The sequence below is a fragment of the Bemisia tabaci genome, chromosome 2, assembly GCF_918797505.1.
Source record: "Bemisia tabaci chromosome 2, PGI_BMITA_v3".
Classification (NCBI taxonomy): Eukaryota; Metazoa; Arthropoda; class Insecta; order Hemiptera; family Aleyrodidae; genus Bemisia; species Bemisia tabaci.
In genome coordinates this window covers 22,444,138-22,471,602 of record NC_092794.1, presented here as the reverse complement: position 1 = coordinate 22,471,602, position 27,465 = coordinate 22,444,138, and the positions used below count along the sequence as shown (strand labels likewise).

Here is a 27,465-nt window from a genome sequence, read left to right as displayed (position 1 = left end):
GGGCGAGCTACGTATCTCGTCCACTGACACCATCCGACATGACGCGCGGACGCGAAGCAGCTGTTTGAGAGCTGGTAATTCAAAAGTTTCACAACCTGCGCCGACTCGAGAGGGTTGTTATCGTTTTTTGCCGTCGAAGGCCGCCACCCGCTACCACTTTTCGGGTATAACTCCTGCAGGGCCGGATTTAGGGGGTGACCAGATGGGCCGCGCGGGTATGTAGGTATCAAGAAAAAAATTTGATTTAGAAAGAAAATTACTAACGAGAAAAGGCGAAAAAATCTCTCATTTCCTGAGATTTTAAGTATAGTAATTTCTAATTTGCTCGTCTTTCAGTGATACAAGAGACAGCGCCTTTCATTAGTCTAGTTGAGAGAGAAACCAAACACGCAATTTGGCCCGGATTGGCGCGGCGCAGAGAGCAGTGATGACGAGGACTTGAGATGAAAAGGAGAAGCCCTTGGCGCGCCGCGCGCCGGTCAGCATGAAACACATATTAGCGCCTACAAGACTCCATGAATACTTAACACATTGCGTCAAACGTAGTGCGGTCACTAGCAGTTGGCGCCGTGAAACTCATAGTGCCTACAAGACTGCATAAATACTTCACGCATTGCGTCAAAAACAGTGCGGTCAGCAGCGGTCGGCGTGAAACGCATAGCGCCTACAAGACTGTAGGGATACGTCACGCATTGCGCCAAACACAGTTTTTTTCGAGAATATTTCCCTTATTTTTTATTTATATATTTTATTATAAAGTTTTTAATTATTTTTATATTATTATAATTTCCAGAATGGCGGCCACGGAAGACTCCCCTGAAAAATTAAGTAAGGTAAGTAGAACACGTGAAAGAATCACCAATTGCCTTCAATTTCATTAATAAACGTTCAACATTCTTTAAAATAAAACCCAGCTGATGATTTGTCCTCGATCGACACCAATGTGCCTCATTCTGCGGTGTGCTGTGGAAGACTAAGTCGTGGCGTGCATTGCGATTTGTCGATTGATCTGCCATTTAAATCTATTGAAAATGATCGATAAACAGGGTGTTCGCAACGAATACCTTAATAATCGATCATTTACCATAGCTAAAAATTTGAAAATAAAAAATATCGAGGATCGATCATTCGCGCCTTTTCCGTCCGAGATACGGCGAAATGGACGAAATTTTGAGTTTGCGCGGCAACTTCTTTATTCCAATAGGAATGGGCCTGTCGCGCAATTTTTTTTATTGCTTTAATCAAAAGAATTAAGGCTCCTGATGTCACAGGAATTTTTCCGGAGTTTTTTTTATCACCAGAAACCCTCCAAAAATTCAACTTAAAAACACCTAAAAATTCGGATTTTCAAAACGGTCACTTTTACGCGGGAACGGATCCGGTACACTCGCTAGGTCACATCTCATGCCAAACCTGGTCTTTTCATCACTTACAATGTATTTTCCCGTAAGGAATTGGCAGCCGCTTTTCAAATGCAAATATCGAGTCAATCAATCAGTGACCGGAGCGCCTTCCATTTTTTCGTATGCAACTCGCGTATCCATTAAGCACGAATATTCGTATTAAAGGCGTTACTTATCATCAAGGTCATCGAGTGCGTTTTTCATGTTGACTGAGTTCTTAGCATAAGAAGCTCCGTCTCGTCCTATTTACCTTAGTGTCGTTTAAGAAATTGAATTAAAACAGTGCCCGTAAAAAGTGCCACTTTTATAAAGTTTTTCGGTTTTAAAGCTGCTCTTTCGCTCCAGCTCTCCGTTTTTTAGGGGGGGGGGAGGGGGGAATGGGCCGATTATTAGGACTTCTTTTCAGTTTTATGTTACCATGAGACACATTTTTCAAGCTCGTTTTCAACGCTCCTGGAATAAGGATAGCCGGTAAACGAAGTTTTTTAACCACAAGGTGCCCAAAAAATTATATCATACAGAACAATACAACTGGAAAAAAAATCCTCGAAACTGGCTCATTTTTCGGAAAAAGGGCCCCCCGGGGGGGGGGGGGGGCTGGAGCTGGAGAGCTACGTAGATACACGGATCCACGGATAGAAGAAGATGGGATTTTCTTGAAAGATAATTAAGTCCTGTTGCACCCGAGAGGTGTAGAGAGTTTTAGTGAATTTTCCCTCATGGAATTGACGCCAAAATTATCAATTATATATTTGTTTCCTTTTGGCGAACCAAACAACAACCAGGTTCATTAGCACTTGAAATTTTGATTGGGGCAAAGTTTTTTTTTTTTGTTTTCCAAGGATTTTTTTGGAAAATTTTCAATATCTCGAAGGAGTCTCTTTCTTGCTCTTCATCCTTGAAAAACCAGTAACAAGTTAAGAAACTACTTGTTCTAAACTCTTCAAAAATTAGGAGTAAGTCAGAAAATTTGAAATCCAAAGCCATTTGTCACCATAATTTGGGCGAAATAGGAAAAATGGAAAACGGGGGAAAGAATTACATGATGCAAGTCATCAACCCTTGACTGCTATGGAGGATGATGAGAATTCTATTATCGATCCCATCATATCATATTGGAGTCTGCCTCTTGGATGTTCTGACCCTTTCAAACTCGATTGTTACACAATTAAATTCTCCACAAGGTTACTCAGTGACCTAAACGTATTAGCTTTCTTCAAAGCACAAAAAACCACAAGTTAGCCCGTTCGATCGACCCATTACAACTCGTGGAGACTCTCAAGGATGACGCCAAACCACTGCTCGATTTTCTATGGCTTTCCACGCCTCGAAAAATACCTTTATTTTGAACCGGAAAATACAGGGTGATCCAGACTACCCGCACCAGGCTCTTTCCTCGGTTATTACAGGACGGACGAGGTTGGAAACCGCGGGAACGAACAGGATATCGGCCCCAAGGGATCCAAATTTCATAGTCCCCAACCCTTTCTAGTCTCCCTTGAAAAAGGGCCGTCCACAAATTAAGTAAGGCACTTGGGGGGGGGGGGGGGGGGGTCAAGAGGTGCCTTACGGGTGCCCTATGGGGGAGGGGGGGGGGATCAAGCGCTGCCTTATGTAAGCCAAACTCTTGTTATTGAGAAGGAGGGGGAAAAACGTTTGAACAGTTGGCCTAGCCCAAATTTCGTAAGACTGATTAGTCCAAATTGTTAAAATGTAATTTTTTCTGAATTTTTTTAATTTAAAAACTGGTAATTTTTTCAATACAGCTGCAGTTATTCCTCATGATCTCCTACCAGCGATTAGTAATGTTTAAAACAATACCGATTTGTTTAAACACCATTTTTTCATTGAAATATGCATTTAAATGATAAAAGAGAGGAGGGGGGGGGCCAGGTTAGCCTTACGAATGCCTTACCCGGGGGGGGGGGGGTTGTCTAAAAATCGGAAAAAGTGCCTTACGTAATTAGTGGACGGCCTCAGAGCGGTTGGGTCTTGAAATTCAAGGTTTCCGGCATAATTTTGAAAATATTCTGTCAAAATTGTGAAGTGCCTCCGGATAATTTTAACCTATATTTATACCAGGAAGTTTAGATTCGGCCAACCTCTCTTCAAAATACTAACCCGTAATGATGGGACAGGGCTCCTTTTCACAAAGTAGGTACTCAACCCGTTACAACGTAGCGGCGCCACATTGACGTTATCAGTGAAATTTTCAGTTAGAAATGCCCAAGATTCTTCTGGTTAATACGCAATTAGCGAGGGGAAATTTGGCAACATTGAAATGGAGTTACGTTATAACGTGGGGGGACGAATATTCAAAATCGTTCGTGAATTGACAGGCCAAGAAGAAAACATTTAACGGTGATGCCATGGAGCCTCGAAAGTAAAAGTTATTACTTTCGCTGAGAAACCAGTGGAGGGTCTCCATTTGTCATCTCTCTGTGGGGTAGTCAAGGTTCAAACGCGCGCGTTTTAGCTCTTTTTTCCCTTTCATTTTCACGAAAAAAATAGTCGGTCTCGTTTTCCCATTGCAGCAGTTGATTCCGTGAATCATTCAATGCCAGGCTCCCTGAACAAAGCACATCTTGCACAGCTGCATCTCGTGAACGTCATACCTGGCGTTTATCTGTCGTGACGTTTTTCAGCTGAAAAATGTCAACACGCGTAATATAACGAGTTCGTCATCTAAATACGGGTCATCAGAATTCGGGTTCGAAATGTGTGTTCTTGGTTCTGAAATTCAAGGATAAACAGGGCGGCCCAGAATTAAGTGCAGAGGTCGCAGAAGCCGGTTTTTCGGGTCAAAAAGGGATTTTATTTTGTAGCACAGTATGGGGTTTCGATTATACTAGATTCGATTATTTGCATTTTCGGACCATCCGCAAATTGTTTCAAGTATTTCTTTTTGAATCTCGAGCAATCGATTTCAAACAAGTTTGAGGTCAGGTGTATGAGGTGAAACCTTTTAATGGGTCTGTTGCAAGGTACGGGGATCTGCACTTAAATACAAATTTCGCGAGAAAAACGATGGCACGTATAAGAAACCTCGAAATCGTCTCATAAACTCAATAAAAAAGCTGTGTTTGGAACCAACCTATTCTAAACGATCGCTTTAAGGGGATGATTGTGACGACACTAGGCCCAATCGATTCGACCTGGTTTCTTCATCTCGTCGATGTATCTTACCAAGGGTTTGGGTACCGATTTTCAAAAGAAAATATCGAGGCATCCGGTAGTCCACCGACGAAAATGGATGGCAGAAATGAAATCCTCGTACATTCAAATGGTATTCCCAACTATGCGGGAGTTGGTAACCGACTAAATATACCCAATTTTTAAGAAAAACCGCTGTCGTTTACATTTCGTCATGCGCAGCCATTTCGCTATCGCGTTTGCGGTTGGTTTTGTAGCACGTAACCTGAACCCCAAACCTTCGCGATAGCGGAATGGCTGCGAATGACGAGAATGGTATAAACAATGGTAGTTTCTCCTAAAAATTGGGTTTATTCAGTCGGTTACCAACTCCCAAATAGTTAGAAATACCATTTGAATATTCGAGGATTTCATTTCTGCCATCCATTTTCGTCGATGGATTACCGGATGTCTCGATATTTCCTTCTGAAAATCGGTATCCAAACCCTTATGAAAACATACATCGACAAGATGAAGAAACCAGGTCGAACGGGTCTCGTGTCGTTACAATCATCCCTTGGCTGTTCCCGCCCTAAAACGAGCGGTTTAGGGGGTTTTCAAGTGAATTTTTTGGACGTTTGAAACTCTCAAATAATTCTGGGAAAATTACTGAGACATCAGGGGATCTAAGTTCTATCGATTAATGGTACAAAAACATTTTGTGCAAAAGCCCTATCATCTTGCGCACACCTTCACGTGAGAGAACTACGAAGTATTCACTCAAGGTCTCAATGCGGCCAAGCAGGGTCAGATTAAGGGGGTAGCCACATGAGCCGCGGCCCATGGCGGCAAATGTATAGGGGGCGGCAAATTTTGCAATTTTTTTAAATGTAGGTATAAAAAAAATTCGGATTTAGAAAAAAAAATTACAAACGAGAAAAGGCGACAAAATCTCTAATTTTCTGAGAGTATAGTAATTTCTACTTTTGTCGTCTCTCAGTGACACAAGAGACAGCACCTTTAATTAGTCGAGTTAAGAGAGAAACCAAATGCGCAATTTGGCCTGGAACGGCGCGACTTACCTAACGAGAAAGGATGACGAGGACTTGAGATGAAAAGGAGAAAGCCCTCGGCGTGGCGATCGGCATGTAACACATACATATTAGCGCCTACAAGACTGCACGAATACTTCACGCATTGCATCAAACACAGTGCGGTCATTGCGGACAGCATGAAACGGATAGCGCCTACAAGAATGCGTGAATACTTCACGCATTGCGTCAAACACAGTGCGGTCTGCGAGGCGCGGCGGCGGAAGTTAAAATCATTAATCCACATTTATGTCTGTTCTTTCATAATTTTTTCGTTCATTTCTTATGAATGGAAGGCCTTGTCCACACAGAGATATAGGTTTACGAAACTTAACTTTCGCGCAAAGTTCCGTGAGCTTTTGCTAGAAGTGTTGACAGGGCTTTCCCAAAAAATGTGTTCAACACCAGTAAACGCGTCACACCTCCCCCGCTGGCACGTTCATTTGATGGTTTTCATTGATGTTTCAAAACGAATGAGAAGGGGGCGGCAAAATACTAGCGGCCCATGGGCGACAAGTAGGTAAATCCGGCCCTGCGGCCAAGTAGGGAAAAACTACCGACCACGTCCTCATTCCTACTATATATCCGCGATACCTCCAGTCCCAATCATAGTGGGTTATCGAGGCTTTAGTGTGTACAATTTCCCACAAAACCACTTGCCCCAGAGCTAGCTCTAGTCCCAGAGATGATTTTCGGACCATCCATCGTGCAGCTCCCTCTTCCCCGTAAAATGCTAAAGAGAAAATATGTTGCATACTTAGTGCTTTAATGGAGCTGTTACATATTCGTGAGGAATTCCTGAAAAAGTACCTAATTTTTCTTCCGTAAAACTTTGCGAGAAGCACGATGGTGCCACTGGTTTTCTCTGAAATCAACTCCAAAGCTCAAAAGAAGCTCTCAAAGTTTAGTGATGGAGGGGATATCCCACGCTACCATGAGAGTCCACTTCTACATATATTAAGACTAACTAGCTGAACAGGAATTGGGCGCAGATATATATTAACAGGGTTGCCACTGTATTTGGGGACTCCAAAACTGAAAGCACGGTAACCCTGCGCTTGTATTTACGCCATATCTTTGCCTACAGAGTTGTCTTGATAAGTAGGTGGACTCTCAGGGTAGCGTTGGATATCCCCTCCATTACAGCCTCAACTTTGAGAGCTTTTTTCGAGCTTTAGAGTTGATTAGAGAGAGCACTAGTGGCACCATCGTGTTTCTCGCGAAATTTTACATTGAAATCTGCACTTAAATCGCAAATTCTTGAAACATGTTAGAGCTCCGTACCTACCTTGTCCAGATGCCCACTTTAAGCTCCTCTTCGTGGACGTGTGATTCGGGATCCGGGCTTAACGTGATTCGTCAAGCTCAAGTGACGTGGTCAAATTGGCATGCGATATATCGCATCGATTAGGTCGAAAATCGCGGCAGATTTTGTATTTTTAGCCAACAGAAATAGATAGCTGCATCGAATGTAAGGTTTTTTTCCCTAACACTATCCCGGTTTCACTTTTCTGAATTTAGCGAATTTTTGCGATTAGAATGATTCTGCAGGCTCATGCGCAGGGATTATCGTCCTTATTTTGGGCTGAAAATTCGAAATGTGTCGAGATTTTTGCCCTAATCGATGCAATGCGGTATATCGATGTATCGCATGCCAGTTCGACCACGTCACTCGAGCTCGACGAATCACCTTAATCCTCATTTTTGGCGGTATCCCCCCCCCCCCCCGTCATCCCCCGACGCGAGCGGGCAATACGGAAGGAGTGTCGCCTCAGATTTTCGGGGGAGGGGGGGAGGGGGACGTGCCGTGAAAGCTGTTGAACTCATCGAACAGGCATAAATTCGCTTTGTTGGTAAATAAATATAGAAGAGACGCGAGATCGCGTACCTAGACGCTGCTGTCGCGCGCGTTTCGTCTTTTTCACACCACAGGGAGAGGGGGCGTCGCGTCGCGTCGCGGCGCGGGGCACCTAGCCAAATACCGCGTCGACGTCTCCGAGCGCGGTGATCGTGGCGCGAAGTGAAGGAGGCAGTGTCGCTGCGGCGCGCAGCTGGTATGGTGGCGTGTCAGTGTTGTGAGCTGAATGAACTGACTCTGCGGTGCGGACGGACGGAGAAACACGTGGTTAGTAGTGAAAACCTGCTGTATATTATGGACTGGAATTTATTTCATAGTCCTCGACCAGACGAGAAAAGAGGGAATCGATCTGATCGAGTTTACGAAGGATTATGAGAAGTCAGGAACGAGATAAATATGAACCTATTTTCACTGGTAGAAAAAGCTAAAATTATCAAAGTAAACATTAGACCAGCTGTTGAAAATAGTCACGAATCAATTTTAAACCTATGTTTAAAATTACGATTTAATCCCTTTATCACGCACTTTAAGTAAACATTAGACCAGCTGTTGAAAATAATCACGAATCAATTTTAAACCTATGTTTAAAGTTACGATTTAATCCCTTTATCAGGCACTTTATTTTTTAGAATTTTAAACTACTTAATTTATTCCAAGTTGCATTTTGATGTTATAATTTAACATTAGGTAATTGCTGGTTCTATTCCTGATTTGAGTATAATTTGGGCCTCCTAGAGCAAGTCAAGTGAGACTCCAACTCGGGGGCATAAGTAAAGTAATTTTGATTCAATTAAATTTTTCTCACAATTAGGTTCATCAGAGCCCCATATGTGGTTATATGAAAGTCAGATGATTAAAAATATCATCATATAACTCATTAACTCGAAATTAGACTCAAAGTTAACTCGATCTCATTTGCAATATGGAAACAGAACATTAGGTATCATTTTTAACGATGTAGTAGAAGGGCCCAGGAGATGACCCACAAATTTGAAGTGAAAGACTAATTTGTAGGAAAACACGCTATGATATATACATACAACAATTTTTCTCTCATCAATTGAACCACATGCAAAAAAATAAAAATAATAAATGCTCGCGGACCAATGTAATTTTAAGTTTTCCAATTGTTAAAGGATAGGTTTATTAGGTAGATTTCAAGGTGCTACTTATAGCGTTCTATAGTGCGTTTCTCTTCATGTGAGTGCGTTTCAACACTAATAGTTGTACCCTCATCTTGCTCTTGTTTCGGACACAAATGGCCTCCTAATTTTCTCCGCGTCCTCTTTTAGTCCAATTGTTTGACTCGTCAAAAAATCCTTTAACTTCTGCAAATTAATTTGTGATTATTTTCAACAGCTGGTCCAATGTTTACTTTGATAATTTTAGCTTTTCTACCCATGAAAATAGGTTTATTTTTATCTCGTCCCTGACTTCTCATAATCCCTCTTAAACCCGATTCGATCGATCCCCTCTTTTCTGCGGCACCTCGAAAAGACATTTTTTTGAAGATTCGATTCGCAAAAAATTGATGGGCGAAGGGAAAAGAATCGGTTTCAGCAGCAAAACATAAGTGGGGTTAGTCTTATTATACATTTTACTCGAATAAAATGTTAGGTCTGATCAGACATACAACGAACAGACCAGTTTTGCACGGTGGTATACTAACGGGCGGATTAAACCAAGAGACCAGAAAAATTTTGCTATCAGACACAGCGGGAAAGTTTTTGTCGGTGTGCCGTCGAAAATAATTATGGTTGTTAGATCCGAAAAGGACTTTCAAGCTCCTCTACTATGCTTCATTTTCTCACAAGACTGAATTTTCCTGGAAAATCCTGCTTTTCGAGAGAAATCTTAATTTTCCGGGAAATTGTTGGGCGTATGGAGAACTAAGATGATTTTGGGAACGGCCCGAACAATTACAAAAGTGTCGGCTGTTAAAACCCCAGAATGAGAATGCTGCCAGAATTCTGTGCTGCTATTGTGTTGCATTGCATATAAGCATATGTTGTATGTATATTGCGTGTTCCTCAGTGTATATTTGACTGATGACTCCAAAAATGACCCAGATTTTTCTCCGTCGTGCACCAATTTCCCGGAGAGTTGAATTCCCGTTTTTGAAAGAAAATCTTGATTTTTCGGAAAATTGGTGGGTACAGGGAAAAAATTGAGGTCATCCTCGGAGTCACTGCTAAAAATTACACAAGGATCATCATCAAAATTCTAGCTTCTTTTTGTTCAGACCTATGTCATTAAAATAGTTTTAATTGGTAGTACACACAATTTATTGACACTAAAGTATCCACCCATAGGCCATGAGGTACGTTTGGTGAGTAGTAAAATCCTTATCTGTTCGGACATTTATTTCACAGCTCTTGACCCAAACAAAAAAAAAATATTTGATATCAAGTTTACGTAGAATCATGATAAATAGAAATGAGAGAGAAATAAACATATCTGTTTACTTTTGAAAGGAGAAAATATAGCATAATATCAAATTATTAAATTAGCAGTAGTCCGCATAAAATTTGAGTCTACAGGGTACGAGGGGATTTTCGGCTGAGCGTCGAAGTATAGAAATGAAGTTTAACATACAATTTGAGAATGATAGGGAACGCAAAGCGTTTAATTTTTTTGAGTAACGGCAAAAAACAGGACCAATTTAGTTTTTTTCAATTTTGACGACTTGAAATATTCGGGAATTGCTATCTATGGTGTATCAAGATCAAAAGGTTTGATGCAGCGTGTGAGACGTAAGCGATACCTAGAATTGATCACCTTAACAAAAAAAATGTTAATAATATATGCAAATATAAAACAATGAGAACACTAGAAATTAAGGCCAAACTTCAGAATCCGACTCCTGCCGTGAAGAAGGCAGTTTGACCAACCTTCAAGTTATCAACCTTGCAGTTATCCTAAACCTAAATAATCCTATATAATCCTTATAATCCTAAACCTAACCTAACCTAACTTAACCTAACCTAACCTAACCTAACCTGACCTAACCTTACCTAACCATTTTAGTGCAATATTCGTACTCAGTTGGTAGACCTGGGAAGTGTTCTCAGCTGAGAGGTTAGTTTCGCGATTGAAACTCGGGAGGAATATTATTCTTTATAATGCTATGAATTAAAAAAAAAAGAAAAAAAGCGAATGGTATCCAAGCGGTAATTTAGCAGTGCCACACTAAAAATTTTATTAAGAAAAGAAATGAAATAAAATAATTTGATTAGGTACTTGGAATGCCCGATAAAAGGATTATCAGATGTGATAAGATGGCTTATTCGATCAAGTACTTAAAAATACTTGAGATGGGGCATTAGACGTCTGTGACGTGACGGACGTCACCAACTTTAATTTAAAAAAAACAAACATTTGAAATAAAATCTCAAAAATCGGTGATGAAACATAGAAATGCAGCCCAACATGTTATTGCCTCCCTGAACTTTCACGTGTTTAAAGTATAATTAAAAAGATACGAGAATTTATGACGGACGCTACACTCCGTTGATTATTTCCGAAAAGAGAGAGGGAAATGATTCCCCTCGTTCACCTCAGGTTTCTTCTATCAACGCATCCAGCTTTCAAGTTTCGGGACCATAGCTATTTCTCTGAAAATTTCATAAAAATTATAATTGATCTCTTTTTGAGACTGAATTTCGTACAGGGCCGGATTAGCTCTTAGGGGCCCTGACGAGAACTGTTTATTAGGGGCCCCAAATCGTAAATTTTTAGGGCCCCATGATACCCAAAATTCCAGTCTTAGGGCCTCTCTAAATCCGCTTTTTAGAATCCAAAGATCTCTAGAGGATCTAGAACTTTAAAAAAATCCTAAGAAGTCTCGGCATTCCAGCTAATTCGGCCCTAATTGCCCACACCAGAGACTACACTTCCACACGCAATAGAAACGTTCAAAAAGAATGACATATTTTAGAGTAAAAGTTAATTACACCATGTTCATAGAGTAGAATAGAAAAGGAGGAGAAGGAGAAGAAAAAAAAGAAGAAAAAGCAGTAAAATAAGAAGAAGAAGAAAATGAAAAGTAGATTGAAAGACACAATATATGGATTGCATTTTGCAAAAAGGAGCCAGGAGCATCACAACATTGCTAAGATTGTGCAGCTCCTTTTGTCTTGGAAGAAATACTTGGATTGCATTTTGCAAAAAGGAACCACGAGAATTGCAATGTTGCTAAGATTGTGCAACTTCTTTTGTCTTGGAAAAAAACCCGATTATCCATCGTCAGTCTCTATTTTACTCGCTGAAAACTGTGAATCTCAGACGAAAATTACCATGTAAATTCCATATTTTTTATGATCTCAGTTATTTTAGTGCAAAGGATAATTTGCACAATCTTAGCATCATTGCAATGCTTCTGGTTTCTTTGTGCAAAATGCAATCCACTTGATTGCCCCTAAACAGTTTCTTTTTAACTCGCTAAAAACTGTAGATTTAGGACAAAAATTACCGCCTAAATTTCATGTTTTTTCAGGATATTAATCGTTTTATTGCAAATGGTGAAGTTTCACAATCTTAGCAACATTGCAATGCTCCTGATTCGTTTTTGCAAAATGCAATCCACATAATGAGTCATCTTGTGAGAGGATTCTAATATCTAACAAAATTCTGTGATAATAACGCAACCAACCCATTGCCCTCGCGTGACCGTATGTCGTACCCCTACTTAAAATGTCTCCTATCTCAGTTAGTAATTTCACAACAAAGTTCGATTAATGTAAGGTAAATGGACTCCTGAATGACTCGATACGTTAATCATATGGTTTAATCATGGTTAAATTAAATACCCTTCGCATTTTTCACTTTTTGGTTGATAATGGATTTTTTTAAACGTGTTTTAACGTCTTTAGAACGTTCGATGAGAAACATATCGGGTAAGCTTCAATTCGTACCCTAACAATCCATCTGCAGCAGTCATCTTCAGTTCAGCACCAGAAAATTGACGGATCCGACCAATCAGTGGCGTGGCGTGCTTTGCGATCAATCGATATTTCCCCATTTGAAGCTGTGGTAAGATCGATCGATCTAATCGATTATTAAGGTGTTCGCTGCGAGCACCCTGTTTATCGATACTTTTCTATAGTTTTAAATGGCCGATCAATCGATATATCGCAAAGCACGCCACGCCACTGCGACTAATCCGAAGCGTTAGATTCATTGACAGAAATAGCTTTAAAGAAACTAGTAGCTCTTTCTACTCTAAGTCAACTCAGCATTATATTTATCTCTATTTTAGTTGGACTATACTCACCAGCTTTTTTCACGTATTTGTGCATGCAGTTTTCAAGCACTAATTTTTTTATCTAGAAGAACACCGATTTTAATGAGGAACAGACGAGACCTCTGAAACATTTTTAGAACCAGAAAAATGAATGAAAAGTGATTGGTGGGAAAGGGAGGGAGGGAGGGGGTGCCGATCCGCATTATTTTTTCGAATCAACCCCTCCCGTGATCGATTTAAATCGATGTATTTGTATGTGTGTGTGCGTTTGTATCAATCCATTTTTTAACTAATCGAACAGGAACCGTAACTACGATCGTCCGTCACTTCAAATTATCTACTTGGGCCCGCACTCCTACCAGTTTAATTTCAAAGCTGTGGTGGATTGTTATCTTTTAAACGGGTAATTGATCGTGACCCCGTTTTTGACATCGATTTGTTCTTTTAATTATTTCAATGATTGACTCTCGGCCGCTGCTATCATTCAATCACGTTACAAAACGTACGCGGCCCGAATGAAAGGATGTGAAAGTCCCAGAGTGACGTCACCTTTACTCACCTATAGAAACTTTTCAATACTTGAAGTAATTACTATCGGGATTTCGGGTTTCATCTATATTTATGTCCTGTCTTACTCCATCTTGCATGTGTATATCTTTTTGAAAAGAACGCAGACTACGATCCATTATCATGTTCCGTGAAAATATACTTAAGAGTACATGCTGTTTTCCGTCCACTTTTTGTACTTGGTAGTACTCTAACTCTGGAAGATTGTTCAATCATATTGAACGCTTTTGAAGTTTCTCTCCGGAGAGACCAACCCTCTTTGGAGTGTGTACAATCACTTTAACTTAGAGTTTGAGTCACTGCATGGAGTTTTTACTCATTATCTATCCAAGATGTGAAGCGCGGGCAAAGCTCGTGGGAGTTACCATCTGCTGATTGTGTTAATGCAGGCAGTGGCGATTTTGCAAGTTGACAATATTGTTGATCTTCCATTTAAATCCATTGAAAATATCGATTTTAGGTGAGTGAAGCTGCCTCACCAAGAATCGATTGTTTTACATACATTTAAATGGAGGTAAAACTGTGTTGCCAACTCACAAGAATCGCCACTGAATGCAGGGTTGCAGAAAGTCTTCGGCCTACGCGGTTTCGAGCAATTATATGGGGATTCAGTCCTCGCTCTACATGCGCAACCAGGTATGCTGTCTTCTTACCACATGAACCGCGCGTTTGCAGTAATTTTCTAAAAAATTTCAACGCTTTCGTATCAATTTTTTCAAAAATTTAACGCTTTCGATGTGATTTTTTCAAAACTTCAATACTTAAGCAATGATTTTCTACATGAATTCAACACTGACGTAGTCATTTCCTCACAAATTTAACGCTCTCGCACCAGTTTCGGAAAATTCAGTGGCTTTGCACCATCCAACTTTTTTACTCATGCGTTAAAGTCTCTTAGTCAGCCGAAAAGAGTTAACGTTCTCCCTCATTTCGTGGATATGCATTTTTATCGTCTTGGAAATCGGAATGGTTGCATTAAGCGTTTCGCCCCATCCAACTTCCTACACTGCGCCAGAATCTCTGATTCATCAGAAAAGAAAAGAAGTAGCTCTTTTTCATTGTTGTGGATATGCAAGAAACTTAGAGCAGAATAAAAGCATAGAGGAACCGAGCCACTTAACTATTGCCAAAAATTAGGCAATTTAATTTTTTACATGAAAACGGTTGTGCGGTTTTTTGCGCAAATTTTAGCTAATTTTCTGCATAGTACGAAGCAAATCCCTTACAATTTTCACAGGAAATCGCCCAAACGTACTCTAGTAAAAAATTAAAGCGCTCAGTAAAATTCGGCAGTAATCGATATGGCTTGGTTCCACTACGCGGTCCAAATGTCTTAGGAAATCTTGTCCACCCCGGACTGTACATGCTGTTCAGATTTTTATCAGCTTTTGTTCCCATTCCGGGACTACTCTCCCACAGACTCATGACCCACGATTTAATTCACCCAGATATTTTCACCCACAACTCTTGACCCACATCATTTAGACCCCCATGCACTTTTGTATACGTGCCTTCTTGCATAGAGGGAGTTTTCACCAAGATGTATTACACACTACCCGTGAAAGTCGTAGGGGAGGTCGAGTTGAAGGCGAACTTGACATCTAACTTCAGTTTTCAGTTATCCAGGCGAGATCGCGAAAGCGCTGCTCAATTCTACTTTTCGCAACTTTTCCCAATGTCAATATCGACATATTTATCGGTGTAGAGAATCCAGCAAAAGTTATGGACGTTTTGCTGCGATGCTCATTAAAAACACCAAGATTACATCGAAAATCACTATTCCCTATTCTTTTCGCCCCACGGGCGAAAAGAATGTGGGTTAGCAGGGCCGGATTCAGGGGGTGGCCATGACGGAAACTAATTTAGGGGGCGGCAAATTTTGCAATTTTTTTAAATGTAGCTATAAAGAAAAATCGGATTCAGAAAAAAAATTACAAACGAGAAAAGGTGACAAAATCTCTCATTTCCCGAGAGAATATCTCTAATTTTGTCGTCTTCCTGTGATGCAATAGACAGCACCTTTAATTAGTCGAGTTAAGACTAAGAGAGAAACCGAACACGGAATTTGGCCCGGAACGGCGCGGCGCAGAGAGCAATGATGACGAGAACTTGAGATGAACAGGAGAAACCCACGGTGCGGCGCGGCGGTCGGCATGTAACACATATTAGCGCCTACAAGACTGCATGAATACTTCTCGCATTGCGTCAAAGACAGTGCGGTCGCTGCGGTCACCAGCCCGAGAGAATATCTCTAATTTTGTCGTCTTCCTGTGATGCAATAGACAACACCTTTAATTAATCGAGTTAAGACTAAGAGAGAAACCGAACACGGAATTTGGCCCGGAACGGCGCGGCGCAGAGAACGCATAGCGCCTACAAGACTGCATGAATACTTCACGCAGTACGTCAAAGTTAGTGCTTGCAGCAGCGGTCGGCGTGAAACGCATAGCGCATACAAGACTGTAGGAATACTTCATGTATTGCGCCAAACACAGTGTGGTCAGCGCGGCGCGGCGGCGGAAGTTAAAATTATTAAAGCACATTTATGTTTGTTCTTTCATAATATTTCCGTTCATTTCATGTAAATGGAAGGCCTTGTCCACACAGAAATAGGTTTACGGAACTTAACTTTCGCGCAAAGCTCCGTGAAATTTTGCCAGTAGTGTTGACAGGGCTGTCGCAAAGAATGTATCCAACAAGAGTAAGTAAACGCGTCTTATGCACCCCCCCCCCCCCTCCGGCACGTTCACTCGATGGTTTTTATCGATGTTTCAAAACGATTGAGAAGGGGGCGGCAAAACACAGGCGGCCCATGGGCGGCAAGCAAGTAAATCCGGCCCTGTGGGTGAGTAGTCCTGGCGCCTTTGTTCCTTTTTACATTTATCTTTACACCCGGTTAAAAAGAGGGTTGTTAGAACCCCGTAACGTCAGTTTCTAAATTTTTGGTTGTCCAATTTCCGCACTGGAAAACACATTGGATCTAGAGTCCAGGCTCTTAAAAACATTGATAAGAAAAAATACTGTTGATTCGATCAGATTTAAGCTTAAATCAAGAACCAAGCCTCTTCATTTGAGCGGATTTCCTTTTGATTTAAGCTTAAATCTGATTGAATCAAGAGTCCTTTTTCTTGTCAATGTTTTCAAGAGTTTGGACTCTCGATCCAATGTGTTTTTTTTTTTTTTTTTTTTTTTTTTTTTTTTTTTTTTTTTTTTTTTTTTTTTTTTCAGTGCGAGTGTTTTATCCCTCGATTGCCGATTGAGGACCCATCATGACATATTTTCAAAGCTTATCGGATAATAATTTGTTCGTTTTTGTTGTGCCCAGAGTGAGGATGGCTGCGAAGGAGACGGTGGAAGGGGGAGCCGGGCCCGGGGGAGGGGACGCGAGCCCCCCAGATGGGGGTGCTCGGGCGTGGACGATCGTCTTGGCGAGTTTCCTGTGCAACGGTCTAGCTTTTGGAGTCATCAACTCCGGCTCCTTCATCAACGACAAGCTCCGATCCAAATATGAAGCCAGCGGCATGTCCGAGCCAGCCCTCAAAGCCTGTAAGTATCTCTGCCGTGCTGAGAAAGAACGCCGTATGAGCCTTCATACGTTGCCACAATTCCTTTGCGACAAATCACGAATTTGCGGCAAAATTTGTATGTGTCGCAGGCAAATAGTAAAATCAGGCATTTTGTCAAATGCCTAGGCAAATAGTCAAATATTCTAACTAGGATTGAAATTCTGATTCTTTTCCTAATTTCAGGCAAAATTGCTCTTGCAAGAAAAAATGCTCAGTTGAAATTTGCACTCATAATAGTATTTTAAACAAATTCTAGCTCTTGAAGAGACACTGATGTTGAAATTTTCAGCATGTCAGAGAATACAGCATTTTTAGAATTTCAACATTTAAAAATATGAGAGGCAATTGAAGAGGAAGAGACAAAAAGAGTTCGTAGGTTTGATGATTTATTTTTCCAAAAATAGTGAAAAATCGTGAACTCCTCGCCCCAAATTCACAAAATTTTGTAGGCCGTCAAATTTTGACTATCTGCCTAGGCATTTGACAGAATGCCTGATTTCATTATTTGCCTGCGACATTTCTCTGATTTTTCAGAGAATTTTGTCCGTAATCTGATCCGAAATTAGTGAAAGTTTCAAGGAGAGACATTCACAACTTCCTTCAAAAATGGATATTTTCTGAGAGGAAATTTGGCAACGCCTGGAGGCTCATACGGCGTTTTTCCTTAGCACGGCAAACTCATGCCTAACTCACTTTCTCGCTTACCATAGCTTCCGAAAATTTCACCTTTAAATATTCACGATGACGCTACCTGCACGGTGATGAAAATTTTGATGTTGATTTCTGTTCAAAGAGACTTGGGGACCTCATGTATGATATGACCATATGTAGATGGAAAATTGCCCCGCGACGCTTGATTTGCTCGACGTTTGCCGCGATCTGCTGATCGGAAGATAGGGCATTTTTTGCACCCCTCGTCAACGCTCGTGTAGAGTCGGCCTTGATACTATCGTATCTTTGCGTCACGAGGCACATACTTCGCATTCATTGCTAGCTGTCTGGATTTAAGGTCAATGTTACATTTTCCAGCGTCTCCGCGTACGATGGATATACATAGCGATGGCGATTTTTTGCGGAACATCTTTTTTCGATTTTTACTTAAAATCGATTACAGCTCTAAATCAATCTGAAGGAACAGACTTTCTCCAAAATCAATTACTTCGATCTTTGGGATTCAATCTTCGTTGCTGCCAACTATCCATGTGACCGAATCTGTGGAAATGAACCTTGTCTTCTTTTTTATACCACGTTTTTCGACAACCTAAAAATGTTGTCTCGGAACTTCAGAACTAATATCTCCTGCAATTTTTGAGAGTTTGGGGTCCAACTTGCATCAACATTTCTAGATTCTCTTCCTCTATGCACTTTCAAAAAGTTGAGGAAAATTTTCTGCCAAAAGATAAGGTTCCCCTTTCACAGACCCGATCGCAGGTTTCAAAATTCGAACCAATAGGTATTCGACAAAAATAGTTCTACTTTAATCGTTTGTCGAGTTAAATCGCTTGGCAGTTCGAAAAATCGATTCCGATCACATTCCGACGAAGTAGAGTACTTTCATAGGGAGAGTATGGGCACTGGGCTCCCCACCCCATGGAGGGGTTTAGGATCCAAAAATGGCGGTGCTTTGTTTTGGTTGATCAGGATCCGGGGGGGGGGGGGGGGGTTGATTCGGATCTTAGATGATTTTTCTCGAAAATTGCACATGATTATAGCCGTAAACTTATGTAAGTAAGTCGCAATAGTGCATGTGGGTTAATTTATTTTTGCTGTAAGCAAAAAAAAACTACATTTTAGGTCATTTTGTATTACATTTACTTGTAGTATCCACCATTTTTGGGTCCCAGAAGGCTTCATTCAGCCTAAGATAGCTTAGATAAACAGAGGTGGAAACCGAAGTGGTCATGCCCTCCCTATTAAGGCACTATAACAATAAGTATATCGATCCGATTTGTGAGTCCAAAATCGGTTTTTTTTTTTTTATAAAAATCGATCTTAAATTGCCATGACTACGATGGAACATCATTTCGCGAGCGGCGACTTACGACATAATGGGATACAGGCCGGCGACCTTTGGGGTCGGCGGCGAGCCGCGTATCCCAAAGTAAATTAGCATAGTGAACGGCAATTGTTCCTGCTCCGACCACGCGTTCCGCATAACTCCCGATCCTTCCCTCGCAAATTAACTCCCTTAATTGACGTTTACCCCGAGCCCATAGCGCCATGGCGGCGCGCCGACGGGCAGACGGAAGATTTTTATCGAATACATCGGCCGGGGTCAGCCGCGCGAACGCGACGAGGGCAGGACTTGTCATTTTCAGGAATTTTGGCGTCGGGCCTTTAGCCTTTACTCCCCGGAGCCGGAGCTGACAGCTAGATACGATATCTGAAGATGAGCGACCTTGGCACTTTGGACCGATACAATTAGAGACTTTCCTGTGGTATCCTGGCAATGGTAAATACCCTTACGCTGGAAAAAAAAAAAAAAAAAAAAACACATTGGATCTAGAGTCCAGACTCTTGAGAACATTTACAAGAAAAAGGACTCTTGACTCAATCAGATTTAGGCTTAAATCAAAAGGAAATCCGCTCAAATTAAGAGGCTTGGTCCTTGATTTAAGCTTAAATCTGATTGAATCAAGAGTATTTTTTCCTGTTGATGTTTTTAAGAGTCTGGACTCTAGATCCAACGTGTTTTTTTTTTTTTTTTTTTTTTTTTTTCCAGTGTACTTTTGGGGACTCTGCATCTTCTCATGCGACGGTCAAGGGAAATATCGATGGCTGATGATTGACTTATGATCCTAATTTTAGCTCCAAAAAGAAAGGACTTATACGACATACATAAAATAAACCACACATGGCTGAAGGAAAAGCAAAATTATATGCATACTTGGGAAAGAAGTAAAGATTTTACCTTAGGAAGGCGGGTTGAGCTCCTGTAAGGGGAGGCGTTTTCGAAGCAAAATAGGCTTTAAAAATGTATTATTTTGACTCTACGAGTTGCGAACCATACAGTATGATCCGTTACCTCCCTGGGAAACCTTGCATAAATCCGTGTCTCCTCTGACATAAATCGCATCTCAATTTCTGCATGAGCTTTCGAAAGCATAGATAAACTGTAAAACGGGGCTCACGTAGAAATTAGGGGAGACGAATTGTGAAGAGTCGGAGACCCCATATTGCCAATTAATTTAACAATGCAATCGAGTGCGGCAAAAGATGAGTTCGAAGGTCAACGCTATTTTTCGTCTTATGATGATTTATGAGGAACCCGTTGAGCATATAATTCGCTCTATGATGACTGATGAATGTCGGGCGAGCACTTTGTTTGGCGGGTTTTTGCAATTTAGGATAGGTTTGCTAAACGAATCACTCAATTTTTTGGTCATTAGTCATCATTAGACATATCTGAGCATTGTCTTTCGAACTTAACTCATAAGCGTCCAGCCCACTTTCAAACTGGGGCTCTCAAACTGGCACCAATTCTTCTATTTCTCAGTCATTTCTGCACGGAATTCCTTGAAAATTTCAAGAGCTGATCTGTGATGTATCCCGAACACATCGGTTACCTCCAAAGATCGTCGGCCCGACGATCGAACAGTTCCATCGATCAGCCTCTTTGAAGCCCCTAGTTTGAAGGTGGCTTTACCCAATGAGAAGGACGGCCGCGGCAGCAGAGGCGGATCCAGTAATTTGGCAACACTGGATTTCCTCCATTTAAACTCATGTTAAATAATCGATTCTTGTCGGAGCACCTGGCCCCTCCAAGAATCGATATATTCCCATCGGTTTAAAGTAGCTTACAACGTTTGGATGCAACTATTCAAACTTTGAGGCCACCCGTTTTGCATATCCGAATAAACGAAGGCGCTCGGTTTTACGCGTTCTTAAGTTCTTCCAGCGTCACCAGTCTCTTACACAATACCGTCAGGATGGTGGATGTAACTATTCGTGCTCACTAATTTTGCCGTGTTGCATATTGATAAAAATGAAGGCGATCCTATTTTAATTATTTTTCATCATTCGTATTCACTCAAATGAAGCATTAATAATTTTAAATAGTTTTTTCTTGAATGCACGTTACTGTAAACTTCGGAACATCGTACCACCGGTTGGTTCAATCATTTTTTTTACACAATGTTTGAAGAACTCCCCTCTACATGCTCTGGTTTCACTCAAGTTTGAGTTTTTATAGGCTAAATGAAGTCTCCTCTCTACGGTGAACGTACACATATTTTTAGTGGAAAACAGTATTTCAGCAAAATTTATGGATCACTGGATATTTATTTACAATCGTGTCACACTCCCCTTAGGCACACCTCCTTGGATCAGCATGAACGCTGTCGAAGATCGTATTAATTACAACTGGCTAGCTTGCATGATTTCTGCTGAGTGTCGTCAGTGTCAGCCTTAGAATCCATAATCCAGGGATATGTTCGCAGGAGAAATGCGCGGGTTTGAAAGCACGTCGGAGGATAGTTTGTGATGAGGCACCTTGCCAACTAACTCCAACATTTTTCAATCAATCGGACAGAAAAGTATAGGAGCCGAGAAAATAATGTGAATAGCCGAGGCATCACAGGATTTTACTGACAATGAGCATCAATTTACAAATTAATTTGAATCTCCGGCTCGGGATTCATGATCTCTTCATTCAAACGTTACCAGTTTTTTCTCCCCTTTTTTTCTTCCTTTTTATTCTTTTTTTTTACCTTAGCAGGGTTGTCTAATAATTGTTTCAAGGAAATTTGTGTTGTATCAGATTAGGTCTACCTAACCTGACAACAAATCATATCATCACTCCTCTGATGCAAGGGCATATCTCAATTTTCACGTGAGCCCTGTTTTAGTAGAAAAACTCGTGAACTGAAATTTAGGAAAAGTAGTCATCTATTTTAAGGGACCTTGTTTGGGTTAAATACATAGGTAACTCAGGAGGGGATCTGGACTAATACAGACAGAATGGAAATGCGTTTACAACGAGGTGTCGCCAGTTGAGATATATTATTCTTAGAAATAGGGCTCTTTTAGATTCTTTGACCACATTCAGCTCTCACAATCAGATAAAAACATTTCGAGAGCCTTTCTTTGTGTAAATAGCTGTTAATAGGTGAATTTTGAGCCTTTCAGCTCGCATCAGTGATGAATGGAAAAGTGTCACCCACAACACTCATCGTTTCCCCCTCGAATAAACGTAACCAGAGCCGGATTTACTTACTTGCCGCCCATGGGCCGCCTGTATTTTGCCGCCCCCTTCTCATTTGTTTTGAAATATCAAAAAAAAAAAACCATCAAGTGAACGTGCCGGAGGGAAAGAGGCGTGTAAGACGCGTTTACTCGCGTTGGTAGCATTTTTTGGGAAAGCCCTTGAACAGTACTAGCAAAAGTTCACGAAACTTGGCACGAAAGTTAAGTTCCGTAAACCTATCTCTGTATGGACAAGGCCCTCCATTTATAAGAAATGAACCAAAAAATTATGAAAGAACAAACATAAATGTGGTTTAATGATTTTAACTTCCGCCGCAGCACCGCGCTGACCGCACTGTGTTTGGCGCAATGCGTGAAGTATTCCTACAGTCTCATATACGCTATGCGTTTCGGGCCGACCGCTGCACGCACTGTGTTTGACGCAATGCGTGAAGTATTCATGCAGTCTTGTAGGCGCTATGCGTTTCACGCCGCCCGCTGCTGACCACAGCGACCGCACCGTCTTTGGCGCAATGCGTGAAGTATGCATGCAGGCTTGTAGGCGCTAATATGTGAATCCGATTTTTCCTTATAGCTACATTTAAGAAAATTGCAAAATTTGCCGCCCCCTAAATTTGCCGCCATGGGCCGCGGCCCATGTGGCCACCCCCTTAATCCGTCCCTGAACGTAACCCCATTTTAATGTAGCAAAATTTCCCTTCGCATCTATACTATAAGCTCCAAGACCTCCTAATTTTGCGAAACTGGTAACGCTTAGTTCCAGCGTTCTACCGGGCCAATTTTCATGATTTTTGCGGCTATCGACAGGCAATTGTCTCTAGATGAGCCAACTCTTTTCAAATTTTCAAAATATGGCCCAGGTTTTTTTATATTACGTGGTAAAGTTGCGAATTCTCCCATTTAAACAATGTAAATTTATACTTTTTGTCATAGTTCGTTTGAGCGTTCTACCGGGCCGATTTCCATGATTTTTGCGTAAATCGACAGGTAAAAGGCCCTAGATGAGCCCGCTGTAATCAGATTTTGGAAAAAGGACCCAGGTTTTTTTAAAATCACGTTATAAAAGTGAGTGAGTTTACAGAATACTCCGGCACTGCTACACAAGATTCGCACCTGAAGTTTCGTAGCGTGTGGTGGCCGAGTTGATTAAGACGTCAATTGCGTCCTCCTTGGATTCGGTGTGGGTTCGATCTCCGACTTATTATATCTGCATTATTACCTGACTATCAATGTTCATTGTTTTACTGCAATATTTCATCAAGCAGTCATTTCAAAACGCGTCCTTTAATTTTAAAGTAATTTTAAGTAAAGTTTAAAATTAAAGTATACCTCATATCGTAATTTTTTAGGGGAAAAATAAAACTAACACTGTTAGGAGGGTAAATATAGGGCCGCGGAGCGCCTGCAAGGGGTTGGGCTGCGTAGCGGCCAGGGGGCGTAGCCCCCTAGTATTTCATATTAAACAAGAAAATCTTGGGAATTTCTGACTGAAATTTTCCCCGATTTTTCTTCAGATTTCATGCTAAAATCAGAAAAGTTTCGGATAAAAATTGCACAGATACATCATTGTAAAATAAATTAATTGTTTGAGACAATCCGGCAACCTTGGAATGGAGTTACGTTTCTTCGCCCGGCAGGCGACGAACTAATGTGATTCTATCTACATGTAATTGGACTGCATTTTGCAATTTGGAATTATGAATTCTGGCTCTTCTAGAAAAACACTTATGTGCATAGGGAAACTAATGGCACATACGTTGTTTCACAACCGGGCTGGAATTTATAGTTCCAAATTGCGAAATGTAGTCCAATTATCTATTTTATTGTTTATTTTTTTTCTTTTTAAGTAGACTCGTTGAGGCGTTGCTTCTAGGGACCTTAGCGATCTCAAGTGTTTATAGTCTCTAGAGACACATGTCTAATTTATGTCAAAGTGAAATGCTTGGAAAAAAATACTGACGATGTTCGGTCAATTGCGAGTAGTATTTTGCCGTGCTGAGGAAAAACGCCGTATGAACCTTCAGACGTTGCCAAGTTTCCTCCGATAAAAACCGAATTTACCGGGAAAATTGTGAATATTATTTTTCAAAATTTTCAGACGTTTTTGTACGGAATTTTATCTAAAATATTTGAAAATTTCAAGGAAAAATATCCATTAATGTTGTCAAAAACATATGTTTTATCAAGAGAAATGTGGCAACTCTCGAATGTTCATACGGCGTTCTTCCTTAGCACGGCAGTATTTGGGCCTCACAAATTGTCGATGATAGGTTTAGAGGCCTCCAGAGTTCTTAACCATCACTCATGATGCTCCGGAGTATGAGCATCTTCAGCAAACTATTATTTGGTAAAGTCACGGAATGGCGATTTGAAGTTTTGCCATTTTTATGTAACTGCAGTCAAATCCGCCTGTGTTTTGATAGATGTTCAATCCTGCAATGACAGCTCTAGTATTTTCGATCATCGGAATCCAATTTTAAGATAAGCGACCAAAAATATCTCGTTGATACGAAAAAAGCGGAAGAAAGAGAGAGAGTAAAATTGTAAGTGAAATCGATGAAGATTGCGAATGCCTGGACGCGTAATATATTTGGTGAAAAAATTAGACATCGGCTTTCTCTACCCTCTCTTTAACTCGATAAGCGCGTGTCCACTCGCCTCTATTTTTGTCACACATTTTCATCTTAAATTTGATTATATTTTTAGTATCTATTTTATGGACAAGCCAGGGATTGTAGTTCCCAATTGCAAAATGGGGTCCAATTTTGTCTGATTTTCCTGAACTATATCTAAAATGGAACAAAAGAGGAAATATTGAAACGTCGCAACCTAGTCTCGTTTTTCGCCGTCACTATATTCACGTTTTGGATGATCTAGGCAGCCAGTTCGTCGTTTCCTTGACGAAGAAATGTAACTCCATTCCAGGGTTGCAAAATTGACTCAGGCAATTGAATTTTTTACGAGAATTTCGTTCTGCAATTTTTATCTAAAATTTCCTTGATTTTTGGACGTAGACAGAAAACAAATCGGGAAAATTTTCGATTAGGAACTCTTCAAAGTTCTCTAGTTAAAATACAATTTGCGAGGGAAAATTTTGCAACGTAGTAATCCAGTTACGTTCTTTTTTCGGAGAGACGACGAGTTAATGAACTATATTGTGCTTAGTCATTCATTTATGTATTTTCCTTGAACGCAACACATACCGTACCAGTAACAAGTGCATAACCCTTCCCGTTCGCGAACTTGTTATTAGCCGCTCTTTTATCATTTTTTATAGTATAATCTGCGGCAGAGTGATAATATTTGAATGAGTCCAGAGATTTGAAGAGTCTGACACGTTACTTCGAGTCACTCTCACACATGGACGTATTTCAATCAAAAGGAACTATATCCATTCTGACATGATCCCTGAGATCCATTAGAATACTTGCATGAAAAGGCTCTCGTAAGCATAGATATAGTTCCCTTTGATTTAAATGCGTCCAAATCATGCTCAAGCTCACGAAAATAGAATTTTTACGAACTGTTTCGCGATTGCCGCATCTCACGAATCATCGGTTTGGCCCGTATCAAATTATAGATCAACTTCAATGTGTATACCTACTTTTTTGCTTCGTAATTTCAAGCAAGGTCAGCGTGGCTGAAATCTTGTTTTGTTTTCTTATCGAAGCAGCACAATTTCGAACGCAGTAATGACAATGAAGCAAAAGTTCAAACTTTGTTATTCTGCGGACCATCGCATCGCCAGGAACAGACTTGCTCCACTCGGAATCTCTGCTTTTTTAGAAAGGACCCCCCCCCCCCCCCCCCAAAGTCGGAAATTTGGGATTTCAAATTTAATAACAATAGACCATTTCCATACCAAATTCAACACGTATTTGTGATAATGTTTCTCCTTGCGGCGCGAGATGAGCTGTGAAAGAGCGGAATTTTGAAAGTTGGATCCGCTAAAAATAATATTTAAGCCAGTAGAAGTGATCAAGAAGACTTTATTTAAAAAAAAAAGAAGAAAAAAACAATCAAAACCTTTGTCAATTAATATTGGACGGCGTCAATACGGAAGGGTTAGCCTGGGCTGAGCATGGCACCCTCCCCTGCGGGCCGATTATTGAAATTTACAGACAAAGCTATAGACAAAGAAGACATAAGGAGTAAAGAGTGATCCTATTGGTTGAAATGGGTGGTTCATATAGACAAAGGGGGTAAATGATGGACTAACTATCGGGTCTCCGTGGGTTGCCGTTAATTAGTCCATTACATACGTCCTTTGTCCATCGCAACCACCCGCTTCTACCAATAGGATCTCTCCATATCTTTTTTGTCTTCTCTATCTATTGCTTTGTCTATCAATTTCATTAATCAGTCCGCTGGCCTCCTCCCTTCTTATTTGGTCGTTAATAATGATCAAGCATTCTGGTGATGCATCCTTATCATGTCCCTCGAGGACAATTAAATCTGACTCTGCCCCGTTACTGACGGATATCTGAAAAAATCGTCCAAATTATGAAAGCTGTTACTTCTGAATGGGGTTTGACAAGAGACTGTGAATAAATTCAGCCGCGGCTACGATTAGACTTCAATCACATCTTTCCGATAACACGTTACGTACCCACCTAGTTATCGCAAGGTAAACTATGTCAGTAGTTATTTTGATGCAAAGGGGGTCATTTGCTCTCCCTTACTCCTTTTTTTCTGCATGGTGGTCGATGTTCTCCTCAACGCGATGACAAATTCAGCGTGTGTGCTGCATGCCGTTTCCGCTCAGAGGATGTGCGAGAATGTCCGTATGAAGCACACACACACACACACACCCTCCCTCTCACACAATCTTAAAGGAACTTTATTTTGGAAAGTGTGGCCATAGGAGGATCAGTTGGGCTACATTTTGCAATGAGGAACTACAATTTCCAGCCCATTCATAAAATCACTTATGTGCATAGGATAATAACGGTACATACGTCGTTTCTTAACTTAGCCAGATATTGTAGCTACATACCGCAAAATTCAAATTGGATTTACTTTTGCGATTAGTAATATTGCGATTTCTGGCTCATCCATAAAAACACTAATAAGCATAGGGAAATTAATGGTACATACGTCGTTTCTATACCAAGCCAGAAGTTGTAGTTTCTAATCGCAAATTGAAGTTCAATTGGTCATCTTGGGCTTCATGGAGCGTGCGTGATGACCTAATGACGGACCTCGCATGCAGAGCATTCAAAATGGTCGGAAATTGGATTTTATAGCTAGGCGTATTTTCTCGGCATTGAAACCAATGACTTGTAAAAGAATCTGTTCGACCTACAGCTTTTCATGATCGATTCCACCAAAGCTGGTGAGAAAACTTGTAAGTTGGTGCTTAATTTCTCATTCTGTCCAAAAGAGCGTGTATACGTATAGT

General features: G+C 40.8%; 1 protein-coding gene across 3 annotated transcripts in view; it reads left to right on the top strand.

The window, feature by feature from the left end:
- kar (monocarboxylate transporter 10-like protein kar) overlaps nt 1-27,465 on the top strand; it is a 46,535-nt gene that overhangs the window by 1,136 nt on the left and 17,934 nt on the right. Inside the window, exons 2-3 of one of the 3 annotated variants that reach the window (XM_072296942.1) lie at nt 794-833; nt 16,619-16,839. In XM_072296942.1, the coding sequence (XP_072153043.1) occupies nt 16,626-16,839 (214 nt within the window). In that variant the 5' untranslated portion in view covers nt 794-833; nt 16,619-16,625. Of the gene's footprint in view, nt 1-793; nt 834-7,591; nt 7,752-16,618; nt 16,840-27,465 lie in introns of those variants that run through there. The other 2 variants (XM_019060886.2, XM_072296943.1) reach the window with 2 other exon arrangements.